Below are 20,160 nucleotides of genomic sequence, written 5' to 3'. Positions count from 1 at the left end.
CGCAGCAGCGACAGCCTGCATCACTCAGAGCCTGCGCGGCCTTTAGGTGAGAGAAGAGACTCACATGCACCTGCACATGTCTCATTATCGAGCAGCCAGTCGGTCCATACGAACTGATTTCTCTCTCTCTGCTCCATGACTGCAATCACGCAATGTATGCATGACACAGGAACATAGATGTGATGTGTGCTTTGACCCTCAGGCTGGTGTCACTTAAACTCGCCCCCCAGCTCTATAATCTCTGGCACTGAGGCACTGGCTGCTTATTGCCCCAGTCCTCGCCGGTGTCTGTGAGCCTGCTGATCAAACTTAGCTTGAAAAAAAAGTGTTGAAGTGGTGATAGAAGGCTGGAACGTCGTCTTCTTCTTCTCCTGGAGTTTTATGTGTCACATTTTTTACATTTGACTGCAACAAAAGACAAATATGGCGGTTGAAAGTTACTACATATTTTTAATCAAGTGTGCTCCATGCTTCATTAACTTTATACTTCTGATGTATAATAACTAGTAATTTAAGATTTGTAGATTTGATACAGAAAGCATGACGCAACTCAGACAGTACACATACAGTACATTGGGATTTATAGTCCATTGATCTTGAATGGGCCCACTTTGCTGATGTCTGTATTTTTCTTGTGAGTACAATTTCCTGATAAAACTTTTATACTTGTACTTTTCCTCTGCAGTGCAGTGGAGGTCGATGCTCTATAGTGCAGCACCCTTCACAGACAAGTTTCCTCCGTGATGCCCTACTGGTTGCTGTGGTCGCCCAGGTGTTGAGGTCTATGTGGCACTTTTTGATGATCTACACGCTCTCCTTTTACCTTTTCTTTCGGCCTCCTGAGGCACATTGTCCTCTGAGGAGCAGGGAGTAGAGGACCTGTTTTGGGAGGCGAGAGTCAGGCATATGGATGACATGTTCGGCCCATCTCAGCTTGTGTTCAGTAACACAACAAGTAGTTAAAAGCCATCATGGTTCGATTTGCAACGTAAACATGCATGATGTGTAAGTTTAAAACCTCAAGCTGCACTCGGACATAATCGTAAACATCTTTTTTTTAATTGTATTTTTATTTAACTTTGTCAGTGTGATAGTGCTCATGGAGCTGGTTCATCTCCTAGAAAATATATATATATATATATATGTATTTATGTACTCAGAATAGACTTCTCAGTGAGGGAGGAAACAACTTGAATCAAACTGTTAAACGTTCGAAATGAAAATATTTGCAAATTTGTAGTTTTAGATTTTTAATGAGGTAAAGAAAGAAATTTCAACCAGGAGACTGAACTTTTCTTTTGAGTCCGGAGGGGATCATTGAGTGAGAACACCTTGAATTAAATAATTTTATTCTAAAGTGAATAAAGAGTAAATTTGCTAAATACAGTTGTATTGATACTTTTAATCAAGTATATAATCTGACTCGTCTTCTGGGGCAGCTGGTAGAGTCGTTTGTTTTTCAGTCATAAGGTTGGGGGATGGATCGAAGTAACATGTTGAAGTGTCCTTGGGCAAGACACTAAACCCCAAACTGCACCTGAAGGCTTTCAGTGTATGAATGTGCATTGATCCTGATTGGAGATTAGCACTTTGCCATCATTGTGTGAATGTGACATGTAGTGTAAAAGCGCTGTAAGTGGCCGGGGGGACTTGAAAAGCACTATATAAGTACAGTCCAACACTGACCAAAGGTGTGACGAGCCTCTACAGGAAGACGGGAGGGCTCCCTTACAATTAAACTTTTACCTGTGAATTTGCCATGTATGAACACACTAACTTTACATCTTCAACTCTCCAACAGAGTCAGCACCTGAGGTTCCTGCTAGAGTAAAAACCCAACATTTGACTTTGATCATCTTAATGGGACATTAACTAGATTAATCAGCTCATGCAGGAAATACCTGGGAGCACACAGTGAGGTGGTAATCATCCTAACAACCAAACAAGAACGATCCATCTCTTGTGTCACTGACGATGTTCAATCTTAAACTAATAACATCTGATCTTGAGGTGCTCTGAAAAGATTAATGTCTGCTGTAACGCTCCTCTCCAAACCCGACACAATAGTTAAAGGATGTCTGAGGATATGTGGGGGTAATGGTGAGAGGAAAATAACATCAACAAACTCATTTTTCAATTTTCAGTCATGAACAAATAGATGATAATGAGTCTCACTGATGAAGAGAAACATCGCTCATGAAATTGAAATTTGTAGAAACTTTAATGTAGACAAAACAACACTGAGTAAAATACAAATGTTTATAACCAACAGGAGGTTTGCAAAAAAAGAAAATAATTTTAAGTTAAAGCAAAAAAAGTTTAACTAGATATACAGATAACATTTCACAAACACTGAAGAAAAAGGGAGAAAACCTGAAAGGAGAATGTAAAACTATAAGATCACTACCAATGTTACAGTAGAATAAAACTAAGTATGGGGTATTGTTCATCTAAGAACTATAATACAGTATTTACAACATTTATGTAGAAAGTAATGACAATGTGTATCGGTTCAGTTTTTTACAAAGACAGTAAAAGTTTTTGCATGTTTTCTGTGTTTCTACAAACAGCACAGACCACGACAGTATCAGCAGAGCCTACTCAGCTGCAGTTTTCCATCTAGAAATGCATTCTTATATATGATTTGACCTGTGAATGTTTTAACATTGCGATCATTGAGCTGAAAAGCTTCTCTCTGCAGAGAATGAGGTCAGTGACAGAAGAGGAACTAAAACCTATCTTGCTACAAACTGTCCTTAAAGACTGAAGCTGTGCTGGCTGTTCATCACCTGATTGTAAAACAGCTAGAACTGTCCTGGAGGTAAACGTCTGTTTTTAACTCATGGTGATCATCTCATATTTGTCCTTCAGGCTGTTGTCGTCGTCGTCTTCCTCTTCGTCCTCCTCCTCCTCCTCCTCCACGTGGGGCTTCTCGGGCTCCTCGTGGCGCGGGTGGTGCAGCTCAATGAGCAGATAATAGATGACGGCTGCCAGCACACCCCCCACCATGGGCCCCGCCACAGGGATCCACCACCAGTAGTCTCCAGTGCTGTGGGTGTAATATCAGAGGAAAGCCATGTCTGTCAGCGACACATGCAGCTGTCACAGAGGCCACTGCAGTTCACTGGTGCCATCACTGGATCATTCACAAGCATCGACTGCATCTGTCCACTGCATGTGACGTTATATAACAACACGGTCCATGTCAGCAGCTCAGGTCTAATAACAATAATGATAAATACATATAATAAAAGGATCACATTTTGATGATTTGACAGCCAGGCAGATATGTACATACATCTACATTACCCATGTAAGTATATCCATTGTATTTGTGCGATTGTATGTACATTTCAACAGTTTACCGTCAACTGTTATTATCCCTTCATTTACTAGGGGTCCAGGTCCAGTTACACTAGATTTGTAGAGAAATGAGCCACGTCTAAGGATGAGTCATGATTCTTTCCATTTTCGAATATTCGAATGGTCATTAATTCATGAACAATCGAAAAGTGCATGCGACTATTATCTCATCTAAAACAATTATTTTCCATTGTTTTTACCGGCGTCTGGTTGTAATACGGTACTACGCCGGACGGTGGCTGTAGCGCATCTGAAAGCTGTTTGCTAACCGCCATTAGATAATAAGAGAAGAAGAAAGCGTTCGTGCCCGGAGCCGGTAAAATAGTGTATCGCTGTGAGATTCGGAACCAGAGGAACGTACAGCGACTTCGGCAACTCCTTCGAAAAAATTGCAAACTTTGCCAGGTAACTAGCATATTATCAGTCTACAACAACTATGCACAGTTATTCTAGGGCGAAATAAAACCGACACACACACAAAAAAGTATCTCTGTCGGTATGTCTGCGTGTGTTTACGCGCACCGGGATCTTCGAATAATCGTCGAAGAGTTCCCAGTGAATATCGAATAGTATTTTTGCTTGAAATGCTCATCCTTAACATATGCCGAAACCAAGCACCTTATTGTAATGTTATAGTAAAGTTAACAGAGTTTGGGCGTTTAGTTACACAGTTGAGAGCAGGAATCTTTTCCATGGCTCTTGAAGTTGGAGGATTTAAAAACATGGTTTGAATAAGGAGTGAGATTAAATCACATTTTCTTCTATAGTGTCCTGATTTTGATGAATTAAGAAGAAATATCTGTTAAATCTGATGACAAGTGAACAAAAGGGTTGTTTAATTTGAACACGTATAAGTCCTTCTTTTGTTTCTAGAGCCTGGAAAAAATGTCAGGATGTTTTATTTCTTAATATTATTAAGTAATTTATGATTCTTCAGTGGTTTCTGGTCTCCTTTCTAATATATTAATATATTAGGTTGCTAAATTAATGTGTGACCGTTAGATGTGAAACATATTTGCTTCATATTTCTGTGTAGTTCTTATTTTACTTGGTTCCTTTTAATTTTATTCCCTCTTAGAAATCACACAATAAACTAACGTGATCTCTTGTGCTCCTGTGCAGTTACCTGAAGACCTCCATCCCCCATCCTGCCACAGCCGTGAACAGTCGGGGTCCCAGGTCTCTGGCCGGGTTCAGAGGATAGCCGCAGTTCAGCCCCATTGACACACCGATGGCCATGATGATCAGACCGATAGCCAGCGGCTCCACGCCTTTGGGTGCTCCAATGTTTCCACCATCGATGATAGCCAGGATGCACAGGACCAGCATGCCCGTTCCCACGACCTGCAAACACAACGCATGTTTGATAAACTGCGGAGCTGAGGTAAACAGTCAACACAGCTGACTTTTAAAAAGCAGCATAACAAACAGCGGTTACTTCCCTTTTGTGTTGATCTTGCCTTGAGTTTTAGGAGACACATTTCTAATGACCTTAGCATCCTACCTCTCCTCTGCACAAGCTCTGTTCGCTTTATATTCGTTTATATTCATGACGTGAATGTACAAGGGGCCTGTTACAAAGGCTTATAAAAGGAAACTTTAACATAATCACACTGATTAGACTTGGTGATGGTTCACCGGATGTGGATTTAACAGCTTTAAACTAGCAGATGTGTTATTTTTGGATCACTGTACCCACTAAAAAGACGGAAAGTGGTGTTAAGTATAGATTTGACCTCCCACAGAATGCCAGGAAATGTGTCATTAGACCCAAAACTGAGCAGAAGAGGGAGTGTTCTCAGACTAAAGGGGGCAATCAATGCTGCATTAGCTGCATTCGCCAGACTTCGCAGTATTTGGAGCTTGAATGGGAGCGGGGGGTGCACAATAGAGGGGAGGGTCATTCGGTCACAGCGGCCAGAGCTCACCTGATCGACGAAGCCGCCCAGGATTGACAGGTGTCGTGCAGGGTAAGAGGCAAAAATGTGACCTGTTGCATTGATCCCCGTCACGGACAGAATCCCACTGGTGAAGTCCATGAAAGCATCTAAGAGGAGAACATACAGAGAGTGTAAGAGGATCTATTTGATCCCAAACTGAGGAACATTTAGCTGAAATATTTTTATGGGGACATTTTTTAATGTTACAAGTTGGGAAAAACAAAGCTTTTGGACAACAATAGCAGCTGTTATAGTGTAAGATGCATGTGTTAGGGTGTAATGTTCAGGTTTATTCACCATAGTATAATCCAAAGACTGCAGCAGCTCCAGCGAAAGCACCAAGAAACTGAGCGATGACGTAGAAGGGAAACTTCCAGATCTTCAGCTTTCCAAGAATCACCATGGCCAGAGACACAGCAGGGTTCACGTGGCCCCCTGGGACAGAGGACAAAGCGTGAGGAGGGAGAGAGAGTGGGGGTGCAGAGGGCGGGTTGGGGTGGCTGGCATGATATCCTCTCCATCATTAGTGGGGGCGTCACATTTACGAGGGCTAGCAGAAGGGGAGCAGCCCCTGGGGCGGTGCCGGGTTTTGTTACGTATTTTCTCAATAAAAGAGGCAGAATAATGGTCGCGTATAAGAGATTCAACTAAAAACAAAGAGAGCATTATTCTGCTCCTCTGTGAATCCAGCTGTGCTCGCATTCTGCCAGTTTACGACTTTTAAAAACACATTAGAAATCTGTGAGAGATTTAAAATGATTTGATGTAAAACCGAAAGAAGCTGCAGCTCAGATTGTTTGGCCTGAGTCTGCTCTCTGTCACAGACACATGAGCGCAGCCTTTGATCAATGCAGTTTGCAGGACATTTAATGCCCAGGGTTATGTATGACCCCATGGAGGCTGAGCACTACTGCTAACAAATCAATGCCCAGTATACGCTCGGTGGATGCGCACAGAGAGCTGGCACGTTCCTGCTGACTGTGGAGCTGTGGAGGTGGCACATGGCCGGACAGGAAGTCATAAAGTTGTATTATTACAAGTTGCAATGACTTACTTTTCATTATAACACATGCAGACGAGCTGTGTCAGGATGTTTATGTGTTCTGGCACGTTATGTTTATATTCACTATGAATTATTTTAATGTGGAGAGTCTGTAGAGCTTAAGAGTAGATTAAACAGAGCAAAGAAACTGCTACTTTATTTGTAAAGTGGCTTTGACAGGACGCCGATAATGAAGGATATTGAACTCAACAACATCCATGAACGACCATTTATCTAACTGTATTGTAAGTTACACATTTTAAAACTACTTCAGTTCTGCTTAAGTGGAAATAAACAATAAGTTGAAGCAAACGTTAAACTACATTTACCTGACACTCCTCCAGCCACGTACGCTGCCATCATGAGTCCCACAGAGAAGCCAATGTGGACGGTGAGAGGCTCACCCAGGGTGTTCCGACTGAGGACGGTCTGAGCGACGGAGCCGCAGCCAAACAACTGACCAAACAGAGAGGAAAAGAACAGACAATTTCCCTGATATCTCTTTGCAAAGTTAACATCATAAAGGGGGCGAAGGAACAAAAGCATTTCCAAATAAAAGTAAGATATAAAACTTAAGCACAAAGTACAAAAACCACACAAATTTCTACTTACAACCAGAACAAATGTTCCCAGGAATTCTGCCAGGAATTCCTTGAGTATTCCATGTTTGAGAGCACAGTGTTGCCTCATGCTTCTCTTGTGCTGTATTTCCATGTATCACTGTGCAAACTGCTGTCCAGCGGTGTGAACCTCTGGGACTGATCGGAGCTCTCGTGTCAGATCTCCACCTCTACCCGGCCTGCAGCCATTCAGCGCAGACCATCGATCCATTCACCACAGCCATCACACTCCTCTCCGGCCTCATCAGCTCAGGAAGTTTCACAGCAGAGGGCACGCAGAGCGACTAACAGGTGTGATGTGAATAAAATGCTAATCTGATTTCTGCGTGTGTCGTCACAGATAAACTCGGTTCAGTTATCTGGAGGTGTGCAAACATGAATGAGTGTCTGAAATGCATTTTAATACATTTATTCATCAGTTTAAGATTTGCAGTTTGCAACGTATTAGCTCACACCGCAGAGAAATAACTTAAAGAACAAAAAAAGTACAGGTAAATAAGCCAGTTGTAAAACATCACTTTGTCAGAGAGTGTAGTTACACATATTGCCACAAGAGGTCAGCCTTGGCAAGGTGCCATGCTGCTTAAAACATTATGAAATCACACCTGAGTTGTTAATGACATTATGTTTATGACATCAAGGATTCTTCACAGTGAGTCCAACTTTTCACAATAAAGTCCAGAGATGATGTTTTTATCAGTCAGATCCAAAGTCATCCTCGTCCTTCACATCGTCCTCCAAGGCCTTAATGAGAGGAGGGGATTTCCTCTTACGCCTGTCAAAGCAGAAGAAGACAAGATTTAATGTGACGCTGTAGCGAAAGCACAAGAAGCTCCGCAGCAGAAGGTGAGTGGTCACCTCATCTCGTTCCGCAGAGCGCTCATTTGGCCGTGAAGCTGCTCGTTGGCCTCGATCTGCTCGTCCAGCTCTCTCTGCAGCTTCTTCTTCGCGTGTTCCAGACGCTCGATCTCCTCCTCCGCCTCGTCCATCTGCCTCTTCGCCGTCTTCAGCCTCTGAGTCAGCTGCAGAGTTCACAAGAGTGACAAATTGACTCACGCTGCTCCTGACTGCTACACAATAAGTTTAGCGTCAGATGCGTGCCTACCTGGTCTCTCTGGCTCTGCAGGTTGATGTGCTCCTCGTCCGCCTGCATCTTCATCTCCTTCACTTTGCGCTCCAGCTTGCGGTTGGCTTGTGTCAGGCTGTTGTTGTCTCTACAGGGCGAAAGCACCAAGAGATCACATCGCTGCTGCAGCTTCCTGTAACTCAACACCTGCCCAGTGTGTTTCGGACCAGAGATACTCTCACTCTTACAACCGCAGGGAAAGTGATATGAGGGTGTTCACTGCTCCACAGCTACCATCAAATATCTGATGGGGCCATGATCCAAAGTGTTGTCCTGCACTGGGAAATACAAACTCATACATTTATGTCTGTAAATATGTTCTTGTTAAAGTTCACCTCTCTTCTCCCTGCAGCCGCTCCTCGAGCTCCTGGATGCGGCTGTTAAGTTTTGAGACGAGCGAATCCTGGTTGGTCCTCTGTGATCCTTCCAGATGAGTCACTCTGCCCCTCAGGTCTTTATTCTGACAGGAAATGAAACAGAGGTATGTTGTTAATTAAACAAAAATTAAAAGGGACTCTGTGGAGCTTTTGACCACTTGGAGCGCTACAGAGCAATGTTTAATGAGAGGGTCCCAGTTTTGCCTACGTAGCATTCAAGGGTTGGAACAAGTCTCAGAGGTGAGGACCTGTGTCAGGGTCAGTACCTGTCTCTCCAGGCTCGTCTTGTCACACTCCAGGTCCTGCCTGACGGCTCTCTCCTGTGTCAGCTCGCTCCTCATCTGATCCATCTGACAACCAAAGGAGAGAGAAACACAGTTGTTAACAGTCAACAGTGGTAGAAAGTAAATTAGTACATTACTTCAAGTACTTAAATATCCTTTTTATGCCACCTAAACTTCTACTTTACTACATTTCTGAAGAAAGAATTCCCATATTTCAGAAACCTTTGGACATGTGACCTACAAAGATTGGATCCTCTTATAACATTTCAGATGTCTACGAGTTGCTGGCAGTTCAATCAAAAAGGTCACATTACCCAATATGTCAAAGAAACAAAGAAAAACAAACAACAAATCAGTCAAAGATCAACATTTAGGAACATAAATCACACCTAGTTTAGGAACCAAAAGAGCAAAGAAAACATAAATATATAAATACAGACTTGAAATATTTTAAATTACCTCCAGCTCCAGCCACAATAGTAAAATGCTGCTTATAAAAGTACACATTGGTATGAATGATTAATAATATAATATAATATATAATATTATAAGATAAATAAAATTAGTTACAACAACTTTTACTTATGATACTTAAAGGACCAGTTTGCCGATTTTCAACCACAGTCCTGTCACGCTATTATGGGGAGCTAATATCATTATGGTAGGAAAAAAATGCTGTTTCACTCTTCTCTTCTCCGATGGGCCCTGGAAAACCTCCAGCAGACCACGTAAAACGCATCATCTGGCGGAGCCCAGGGAGCTCTCTAAACTAAACTTTGGTACGCCCGCCTTTGATGTCATGTCTTGCTCTAAATCATCAGGTTTGAAATGCAGACTGCAGACCTGAAGACTTTTTAGACGATCCACCGATATATTCTCGTCATATTTCTGATTCTGTCCCGCTCTGAGCCATTGCCTGCAGTAAAACAGTAGTATGTCACTCCAGCGTCTCTCGCTGGGCCATTCCTTTCAGAGGGAGGGGGGCAATGCACGCTGGGTGTTGTAGGAATGTAGAATGGGCGAAACCACGAGCTGTTTGTACAACTTTCTCCACAGCTATGGCGCCAATTACAAACATTGTTGTTTCTATCGATTACAGAGAACACCAGCTTGGACTGACATCAGCTTTATACACGGGCGAACTGCTCCTTTAAAGTGTATTTTGCTGCTAACTGCTTAGTAAGAATGTTTTTCATGAAGGACTTCTAGTTTAAATGAAGTATGTTTACATTGTTGTATTGATAAAGGATGTGAATACATCTTCCACCCCTGGCATTCAGCTAACCAAGGTAAGACATGTGGGAACTGAAGAACTAACTAATTCCTTTTACCAGTTTCTTAGCTTAAAGCTAAACAGGGGCTTGTACCTCATATGAAAACACAGCTGTTTCTTATTAAAAAGGGCACTACCCGTAGACAATCACTTTCAGGTTTAATGAAAAGTTTAAGCTTAATTCCTAAAAACAGAGGAAATGCTGTCTGGTCTGAGCAGCGACATCTCTCTGCTCACTAATAACACCCAGAGGCCCGGTGCAGGGAGTGTGAATAGCGGCTCACAATAGTTTGCTGTTTTTTTTGTCTTTGCACTGCAACCAAAACAGTGTTTTGTGTCAATTAGTCTGCGCCGCTTTGCTCCCATGAATGGTGGCCTACTTTACAGGCACACAGAGGATGTGAGGCTCCTGTGACGGCGTCAGATATGAAGGAACGTATATGAAGTGAGTTCAGCTGCATTTCAGGGCTCTGAGCGAAGGAACCAAAAACAAAACAGCGTTTCACAGCCGGGCTGGGAAACACCAATCAGCAGCTTTGAGTGTCTCATGGGAAATCTGAGCACTGAGCCTAAAGTCTGTTTATAATGAAAACAGATGTAGGGCTGGGTGTTCTGAGTTATGACGGGGCATAATTCTGTAACTGTGTGAATGTTGGCGGATACAAAATAAGAGATTTGTGTAGAAAAGAGCAGACGGTGAGGGAGGAAACCTGCCTGCTCTTTGGTTTTGTCTAATCGCTCCATTAGGCGGTCGGCACTGCCGCGCTCATCGTGAAGATCTTCTTCCAGCTGACCGATACGACCCTGAGAGGAGGAGAGGATGACAAATGAGTCAAACTAACATCAAGTTAATGTATATATATTGCTTTACTCTCTTGATAAGTACATGCCCTGTTCAGTGGACGTGACTGTTTGACGATGAGAGTGAAAGAAGACTCCTGAGAACACCCAGACTGGTCCGATAACTTTGTACAGTAAACACGAGCTTCCTCGGTTGATTCGCAGAGTCAACACTGAGCACACACTGCTATCACTGTGTAATGTTTTGTCATCAGCAAGACAAACAGTGCTGAGCCCTGAGATGTTGTTGCCATGGCTCTTTTCAGCACCCTCATAGTTCACAGGAACGAGTGAGTGCAAATACAGGCACCTGAGAAGATCAACACTTCAAAACATGTGATAACCTCGAGTGTGTTCGACTGTGAGCTCTGATAAGGATTGAAAAGAGTTGAGAGGTTCAAATGATCATCTGTTTGTAATTGTAGCTTGCTTGTGCAAATCAAAGAAGGTCTCATAAATTTTGACTGTTCTGTTCTTCACCAAGTCCCCACACACTACGCGACAGCAGTACTAAATTCCTGCAGTACCCTGTATCCTAAGTTATGGCTCCCCCAGGCTGCCTTTTACCTCCATGAGCTTGACCTGCCGCTCCCTCTCTCCCACCGTGGCCGCGTTCCTCTCCTCCAGCTCCTCCACCCTCTGCTCCAGCTGCCGGCCCCTCAGCTGGGCCTCCTGCTGCTCCCTGCGACACCTTCTCAGATCTTCCTCCACAGGAAGCAGCTGGACGCAGAACAGAGCACAGAACAAACACACGCCGTAAGATAAGGTACAACGCGCAATGCCAGCTGTAAGAGGCAGGGGTAAATCAGTCAGACAGAATTCTCACAAATCTCACACACGATTAAAATTAAATTCCAGGATCCCATTAGCAACAACTCAGACGAGAAGGAAACAGAGGGACATTAATCTTTTCCATGCTAGTGTTGACTTTTTATTGAGCTGTGAATCAGAGAGACAATGAGCACCACACCTCTTCCTGCAGTTTTTTGGCGGCCTGTCGGGATTTCTCCAGCTCTGCTCCCTTTTCCTGCAGCTGTCTCCGCAGCTCGTCCAACTCCCTCTGACTCCTCTCTTTGGCCTCGTCGACCTGGTTCTGAAGTACATCTGTAGACGCCTCGCACTCCTCCATGATGATATTCATCTGAACACGGAGACAAACAAAGATGCAACAGGACATAATGCACCTAATCTGTTTGACGGAGATGTTCCAAGCTCATGAAATATGAGCTGTGTCTGCTGAGCTCATGTGTTTTCACAGTTTTAGTCCGTTTGGCTCCATAATGCAGGATTTTCCCTTCAGGCCCAATTAATAGCGCAGATCCAGCCTCACCTTCCTCTGCAGTTGCTCCACAGTCCTGTCCTGCAGCCTCCTCTCATCCTCCAGTTCAGTCTTTGTCCTCCACAGCTCCTCTATCTGCTTCCTCTCCTCCTTAAGCTTCTCCTTCAGCTCCCTGTGCTCATGATTCAGCTTGGTCAACTTACCCTGGAAAAACAAACAAAAGGAAGGGGGAGACAGTGAGCTAGAAAGCCCAGCTAAAAAAGTGTCTAGTGGAGTTAAGAGAGACGAGAAACGTTGGGGAGTGTGTGCAACCAAGAAGGCTGCAGATTCCAGACAGTGACCTCACGTTACCTGCACATCCTCAAGGCGAGAGAGCAGCGACTGGTTAGACTGACACATCTCCTCCTCATTCCTCCTCACGTCTCTCAGCGCTTCCTCCAGCTGCAGCTTTTCCCTCTGGTGAACAAGGAAAACATGAATATACAAGCCAGAACAGATCACATCAGGAGGATAAATGTTGATGATAACATAGAGGAAGTGTTTCCCACCTCCAGCTGCTTCGCTCTCTGCTCCAGCAGCCTCTCTGTGGTTTTACACTCCTGGATGGCCAGACTCAGCTGATCCACCTTGTTGTTCTGCTCCTGCACCTTTCCTCTCAGCTGATCCCTCTCCTGGTTCAGCTCCTTCAGCTGCACCTTAGCAGCGCCCCTCTCATCCTCTACTTCACCCTTCTCCTGACCCAGCAGAGCGTTTCTCTGTGAGACAGGATGGAATAATAAACGGTGAACATGAGAGACGAAATAAAAACCATGTTTGAAACAGTAGAAATGTCCTCACTGTTACCTCTTTAGCACAATCTAAATCCCTGAGCAGCCTTTCAAGCTCGTTTTCATACTCCTCCTTCAGAGCGGCCATGTAGCTATCGTGAGTCTCCACCTCCTCTTTGAGCGCCCCCTTCAGGGCACCGAGCTCCCTTTCTCTGTGGTGCAGCACCTCCTCCTGCTCCTCCTTGACCTGCAGCATCTCCTGAAAGTCCATCCGCAGCTGAGCCATGTCCTGACACACATCCAACAAAACACAACGTCACTGCCTGGAGTCCAGTGGAGGAGCTTCACAGCTGCTGTTGATTTGTGGCGCTTTTCTTGCTCATGTGGTTTCGTTTACCTTCAGAAGGACTTCTTTCTCCGTGTTTATCACCTCTCCCTTCTTGGCGTGGTCCAGCTCATCGTGCATCTCGGAGAGCTGCAGCTGAAGGTCTTTCATCTCCGTCTTAGATCTCTCTCTCTCTGTCTTCATCCGAGTCAGCCTGACAACACACAAAAATGTGCAGTGAAGACAGATATATAGTAGATTCATATTTCAGATGAGGGGAAAGAAGCCTGCTTTCCCTGCTGTAAAGGTCTTAGAGAGGTGCTTCATGCTACCAGAGATAACAGAGAGGAATCTGCACACTTAATCCAAATGGTTTTTGACTGGTCTTTCGGTCAGATGACCTTCATCGGATCACACATCACAGTTCACTTGACTGACCTTAGAGTGCCAGCAGAAGCTCAGTTAAAGAAAGTGTTACATAGCATTGAGCTGGAGCACGGTTAGTACGGTTACATTCTGTCAAGTTCTGCATTGTTTCAGCTGATTTTAATGGGAAACTTTATTTGTCACACATTTCCATGTAAATAAAGAAATAGTTCAACTTTTTTTGGAGTGTGCTTTTTGGCCAAAAGTTAGAGATGAAGACACTACACTCACATCTGTACCAAAAGCTACAGCCAGCAGCAGGTTAGGTTAGCTTAGCTTAGCTTAAAGGCTCTACAAAGAGGAAACAACTAGCTTAGCTTATTTCAAAGGTCATCTCTATCCGGTTTTATCCGGTCAAGAAATATGTGCTGGACTATTTCTTTGTCAGGAGAATTACCTTCCAGAAGACAAGAATTTGCTAGCTAATATTAGGCTAGCAGTTTTCTCTTGTTTCCATACAGTAAACTAAGCTAAGCTAATATACAACAATTGTAGGAAAGTGGTATTGACCTTCTTATCTAACTTTTGGCAACAAATAAATGTATGTATTTGCCCAAAATGTTGAGCAATTTATTTAACTTATGCTACTAAAACACAAACACATTGACCATTCCTACCAACCAAGCCAGTCCTCTAAAGTTTAGACCAGAAACTACACATCAGGCCAAAGAGAGTCAAGCTCACAATTCTGAGCTTGACAGGGGTATTCAATTTTCACTTTCTGGTTGAAATTAGATTCATTTTTCAACACAATTGCACTCTTTGTTGCCTGTGGAGGTCATTTCCTTACTCCTGTTTGGTGGACTGGAGTGCAGCCTCGATCTCAGCCAGCCTGTCCCTGAGTCTGCAGAGCTCTTCCTGACTTTTGGCCAGCTCTTCCTGAAGTTTCTTCTTCTCTGTCCGGGCCTTTTCACAAGCTTTGGCAAGAGTCTTTTCATTCTGCAAGACGTAACAACAGAAAGGAACATTGTCACTCGCAGAAACAGGAAGTGTTTTAGAAATGAATCATCAGGATGGGACAGCAGTTAACCTTAATCTCTGTTTCCAGTTTTTGCTTTAACTCAGACACTTCTTTTTCCATTGCTGCCTGTTTGTCCTGCAAACGCTCCACCTGTGCTGCAGATTTCTACATGTGAGAGAAAGTCCAAGAACACAGTATCAGCGTTAGGGTCAGGCGAACACGTTAAAAAATGTTGAACAAGGATCGACACAGGCAAACATTTCATCCAAACACACACTTTCTCCTCCTCCGCCACATTTTGAGCGGTCTTCCACTTGACCTTGTTGACCCTTTCAAGCAGCAGGTTGACTTTCTTCTGAGTGGTGGAGTCGTCATCAGTCGTCCTGAGCAAAAAAAAATACATTTCACAAACACACAAAATAAAATGTAGTTAGTTGTTTAACAAAGTGAGGGCTGGTTTGACCTTTCAGAGGAGAGCATTTGGTGTGCTAAAGGAAAAAATGTAACTCTCTCCACTCGATTACACAGCGGTTCCTGAAAATAATCACTCGTCCTCAGCACATTTTTTAGGCAAAAACTTTCCGTGTGAAGAAGTTATTTTATCAGTGGAAACGAGAACATGCCCTGCATTCCTGACCGCTTTGTGAGCACACACAGCTGGAGCAGCACCCCCTTATCTGACCACACTACATGATCACAACCACAAGCTAATCACCAAGAGGTGGCTGGAGGGTAAAACAAAGCAAACAGTGTTACAGAAAACTTTCACTTCAGTTAAAAGTGTCATTTCAAACTCCATTATCAAGTTAATTTAAAGTAATAGCCCTAGATTTTGGGAAATGATGAGATGATTGATACCAGTTTGTAGTCTCTGGTGCAACCTTTAGCTAGAACCTTTAGCTTAGCTTAGCTTAGTTTAGCTTCAAAACTGGAACAGGTGAAACAGCTTGTCTGCCTTTGTCCAAATGTAAAAAACTCTAGTAAGTAAGGAAATTGAATCTGTTAAAGTCGAGGTGAAATGAAAAATGTCATTTTAATCCTTTAAGATCACATCCCCGGTAATTTTGTGCATCTATTTGACAATATAGGCCAAAAAAAATACAGAAAATCCATTTCTTCGTATTCTTATATCAAAATCCGATCATTTTTTCGTCCTGTAAAAAAAAAACCTGTGTGCTTACGTAGGCTAGCACCAAACAATTTCAACCAATCAATCTGCGACATTTAGCCGCAGAGCACCAAGAACGTTCGGTCAGTGATCTAGCTACTGCGCTGTGGAGAACGTCTGTCTACGCCCACTTCTAAACGATCAAATCAAATCCCTCCAATGATATGTCCCGCGTGCACGTCCTGTTTCAATCGGAAATACGTCACGATACGGAAGCTAGATACTCTCGAAATACCGTTTCAGCTCGACTTTAAGTGAGCTAACGGTTTGTGTGTTTTGTAACGATTTAGCCCGAGTCATGCTAGCTGTTTTCACTCTCTTATTAGGCTAAATCATTTTTTATTCTTTTTTTAACACATTTTATTTTGTTGTTGTGAATGTACTTCATTTCTTCATCTCATGTAAAGCACTCTAATTTTCCTTTGTGTTTAAAAGCTGCAGTTCAAATAAAGTTGCCTTGCTTTAATCCTAAGCTAAGCTAACTGGCTAGCTTAGCTAATTTTTGAGGTAAAGACATAAGAGTGGTTTCAATCTTCTCATATAACATTCAGCAATAAAGCTATATTTGTATCCTTTTGTACCAGAATGTCTGCCGAACTAAAAGGTCTCAGTTCGGAGTTGCACTTACCCGTCCTTGAGGTACATGAACAGCATTTGTCTTGTTGTGTCTTCAGCTGAGTCCACAGAGAGTTCTTGCTGTCCTTTCAGAAGATCAGGAGTGACCTGGTTAGAGAATATACAGCAATAAATACACTCTTTTTAAATTGCCGCTGTGCCCTGGTGCAAATCTCTTTACCTGTGCATCTCTTTCATCAGAGTCGTCTGTCTGGTCACTACATGATGTGGAGATGGAGGGTTTCTCTGCTCTCTGAAGCAGCTTAGCAGCCTGTAAAGGTATTGTCTCTTTTCCATTTTGACCCCTTAGCAGTGTGCTGGGTATGCTCTCCTCCCTCCTGCTCCCCAAAGGGTATTCCCCGCTGAAGAGTCGAGCTCTAGCTGACCCCGGCGGATATATCCCACCTGGAGTCTCTCCCCTAATGCCCTTTAGAGAGGAGGCTCTGCTGGAGGAAGCAGAGGAGGACGAGGAGTCAGACGTTCGGCTGCTATCAACGCTGCGTGACCTTCGACACTGCTCCGGGTCTAACCTGTTCCTCGGGCCTCCTCTTCCTCTCCGTTGACTGCTGTTGAACTGGCTAATTAGTTTCCCTACAGATATAATGGAGTCTGTTTCCACTGAGTTTGGAGATCTCGCAGGGAGTTGTCGACCTGAAGGAGGCGCCTTGTTCTGAGCCGCCTCACCCTGGTCTCCTTCTGGGCCTTCAGCAGGCAGAGGGATCCTGGGTTTGTTAGACTGGGTTGTCTCAGGAGGATGGCCTGTGGTTGGCTGTCCAGGTTTTGCAACTGAAGCTTTTGAAGGAACGACTAAGTCCAGGTTATTACTTTCAGGGTCATAAGGTCGCAGAATCTCAGGGTGTGTCTGATAATGAAACCCGGAGGAGGCTGCAGTCTTCTGTGAGTCCGCGGATCTCCTCACCACGCCCGGGGTGTACCCCGCCTGGTGAGTGATGACGGAGATGTCCCGGTGGCTCTCCTGGCCAGAACTGTTCAGAATCACGAAGGGTTGACCTTTGATCCCTTGGACCTGGACCCTGACTCCAAACATGTTGTCCTGGCTGCCTCTTGGACTGTGTTGCTGCACGTAGCTCCGCTGTATCCTGATGTCTGGAGAGCCGCTCAGACGGTGAGAGTCCATCTTTGATTAACAGATGAGCTGGTGAAAAAACAAAGCGGCGTATTATAAAATGACACTGAAGACGACTGATCCTGCATGTGAAGGTGCTCTGAAGACTGTAAATCAGGTTGGTCAAGCTGAGGTTAGTGTTTACACAACATCGGAGCCACTCAGGGACACAATGACACACGTCCACGCTGCTCCTCACACAGCTGCACTCAAAGAGCGAACAAATGGAGACGGACAAGAGCCTGATATTGCTGTGCAATGAAAACAGCTCTTTTTGTGTGCTTATGACAGAGTACTATTGTACAGCTGAGCCAAATGCATGACGACTACAACTGACCGAGGCCTCCGAGGTGTTGTCACCCACTTCATGCTATGACACTCGAGGAAATCCACAAATGTGTTACTGTGAGGCTGAAACACAAGAGGTGTTGTGCAGCAGACATTGTGGTATCTTCTAAAGAGCACCATCATGAGAGTAGTCGCTTTAATGAATTACAAAACAGATTGCAGCTCATTAATAAGAGTTCAGAAAAGAAATACTGACACTACTTTCTAGTTAGGCTTTGTTATACTGATTTATAAATGGTTTATAAGTCATTTACTGATGCTTTAAAGATAAGTTGTAACCCATTAACAAGTATAATATTTAGGGTGCCAGTAGGCCAACAACTATAGATCATTTTCAAGAATTATCTAAAAGACAAATCACTTATCTAAATCATGGCAACTCCTTTTCTCCTGATCAAATAATCGACCAATCATTGCGGCTCAAGTTTCCAGGTTGTGGAAAATCCCCCTCCAGCATCACAATTCCTTTGTCCTTGTAACAACCATCATAATGCTCCCTTAAATGGCCTCTTTGACCATCATGTCTATTTATTACTAACTTCTATAACATTAAGTTATCAACATTGACTACTTACTAAAAGTAATTTGTACGACAGTGAGTTTAAGGAGTTTCCCTGATGTTAAAGAGTTGGTTAAAAAGACAAACACAGGAAGGGATTTACCTCTCCTGCCTGTGGTGTTCTTATAAATAGTTTATAGCTGTACAATTAAACATTCTGAATCATTTTTAACCATTAATACATAACCTGCACAAATTACCCCACAACTTATACTAATTGTTCTGTATAAGAGTTCAAATTAGGGTCCTATTAATTCAGCAAGGATATATATAAGCGATTTTATTTTCTATGATATTTTTTGGTTTTTAAAGTTAAGTTAAATGTTCTCCCTTTCAGTGAATCCCATAAAAGTGGGCTATGGAAACGTATCAGCAGCGGATCTGCGTTTATCCGGTTTGACTTGATGAACTTCACTTCACCTCACACACTGTTAACTCTAAACAAATAGACTGCAGTAAAGTAAAGTATACAAGTCTGTTGAATAAAGGCGCAATATGAACGCGAAACATCACCGAAGACTACAAGCCCCGTTAAAGAGGAAACATACTGACAGATAAAGTGAAGATGGGAGAAACAAGTTATAACTTCTTTCAGTTTCCTGAACTCACCACTGAACACTGCAGAAACAAGTCGCTGAAAGTAATAGGCTATATTGTTTAATTTAAAGGAAACATCAGTTGATAAGTTATCGTTTTGAGCTGAAACTTACCCGCGGCTGCGTCCAGTCCGAGTGTGTAACAGTCTTCCTCCTCCACCTCCTTCTCCTCCTCCTCCTCCTCTCTGTCCGCTCTCACCGTCCTGCCTCCGCCCGGACACGATCCCGCTGTCCCGCTCTGAGAGGCGTTCACTGCCTGCTGCTCCGTGTCAGATATTCAAACCATATGACGACTTGCTGCTAAGTGTCTAATTTGATTAACTAGCCTTAGATTCATTGGAGACTAATAATGATTTGAACAAAAGGAACATTAATCACACTGTAGTATTCTGACAATAAAGCCTGTGGGACGTTTAAAGACATCTGGAGAGTTTATTGCAGATGTTTGGTTTTAGTTGTGTAGTCTCCCTATGTAAATTATTGTTTGGCTATCTTTATTTATCTTTATATTAAGTATTATTCCACATATACTGAAAAGCTTTACACTGTTCCTGTAAGAGGGTTCTTTGTGTTTTTATCTAATGAAACTTAAGGGGGGACATATTTTTGGCAATTTGTTGTATTGTTCTCTATGCAAAACCATGTCTATAAAATGCTGAAAAAATGACTAACCCTGGTGCTCTGCTCAAAGTTGCATATTTGAATAATGGTCTTGAATAAATCTGTTTTTATCTGAATTAAGGACTCCTGTAAACAGTTGACAAGCTATAGGCTATAATTAGCATTTTGGATGAGAGATGTTATGTCTTTATTAGACAATGGACAGTAGAGAGCTAGGGAGAAGGTGGAGTTGGCAACAAAGGTCTCCAGATTCAAACCTGGGTAACCTGGTCAGCACCTTTTGGCCCAAAGGACAGATTTTGAATATCTAAAATGTTTGAATATTTAATGGCAAGTTAGTGGAAATTCTTCCCTTTGCTGTTGAAGTTTAACAACTTATTTTTCACTAATCATTTTAGTAACTGCTCAGAAGATTGATTTGTTTTTTCTCCTACCTCGTAAATCATCTCACAACTACCAGGGCCCAACCCCTAGATCGGGAACCACTGTGTTTAATTACAAACT

General features: G+C 43.2%; 2 protein-coding genes across 4 annotated transcripts; both read right to left on the bottom strand.

Moving 5' to 3' along the window:
* Positions 1-2,359: 2,359 nt before the first annotated feature.
* LOC138612487 (aquaporin-9-like) lies at positions 2,360-7,277 on the bottom strand. The gene is made up of 6 exons (XM_069685770.1): positions 6,958-7,277; positions 6,675-6,801; positions 5,601-5,738; positions 5,292-5,410; positions 4,490-4,707; positions 2,360-3,049 (listed from the first exon to the last, which is right to left on the bottom strand). The coding sequence occupies exons 1-6, from the start codon at positions 7,057-7,059 to the stop codon at positions 2,836-2,838; spliced, it is 918 nt and encodes a 305-aa protein (XP_069541871.1). The 5' UTR covers positions 7,060-7,277; the 3' UTR covers positions 2,360-2,835.
* LOC138612486 (cingulin-like protein 1) lies at positions 7,277-19,238 on the bottom strand. 3 transcript variants are annotated; one of them, XM_069685767.1, is made up of 19 exons: positions 19,150-19,238; positions 16,588-17,562; positions 16,420-16,514; positions 14,901-15,006; positions 14,693-14,788; positions 14,453-14,601; positions 13,309-13,450; positions 12,988-13,200; positions 12,693-12,899; positions 12,496-12,600; positions 12,196-12,348; positions 11,836-12,006; positions 11,433-11,585; positions 10,740-10,829; positions 8,735-8,818; positions 8,427-8,551; positions 8,071-8,179; positions 7,824-7,987; positions 7,277-7,740 (listed from the first exon to the last, which is right to left on the bottom strand). In XM_069685767.1, exons 2-19 carry the CDS (start codon positions 17,542-17,544, stop codon positions 7,662-7,664), a joined length of 3,198 nt encoding a protein of 1,065 aa, XP_069541868.1. In that variant the 5' UTR covers positions 17,545-17,562; positions 19,150-19,238; the 3' UTR covers positions 7,277-7,661. The 3 variants fall into 3 exon arrangements, with proteins under 3 accessions (XP_069541868.1, XP_069541870.1, XP_069541869.1); XM_069685769.1 differs by having other exon boundaries at positions 14,943-15,006; XM_069685768.1 differs by having other exon boundaries at positions 16,420-16,487.
* Between the last annotated feature and the right edge of the window lie 922 nt (positions 19,239-20,160).

Source organism: Semicossyphus pulcher, unplaced genomic scaffold, assembly GCF_022749685.1.
Source record: "Semicossyphus pulcher isolate SPU_LCO1_2020_fin unplaced genomic scaffold, fSemPul1.0.p SCAF_8, whole genome shotgun sequence".
NCBI lineage: Eukaryota > Metazoa > Chordata > Actinopteri > Labriformes > Labridae > Semicossyphus > Semicossyphus pulcher.
The sequence above is the reverse complement of the archived record's forward strand: the minus strand, read 5'-3'. Positions and strand labels throughout refer to the sequence as shown.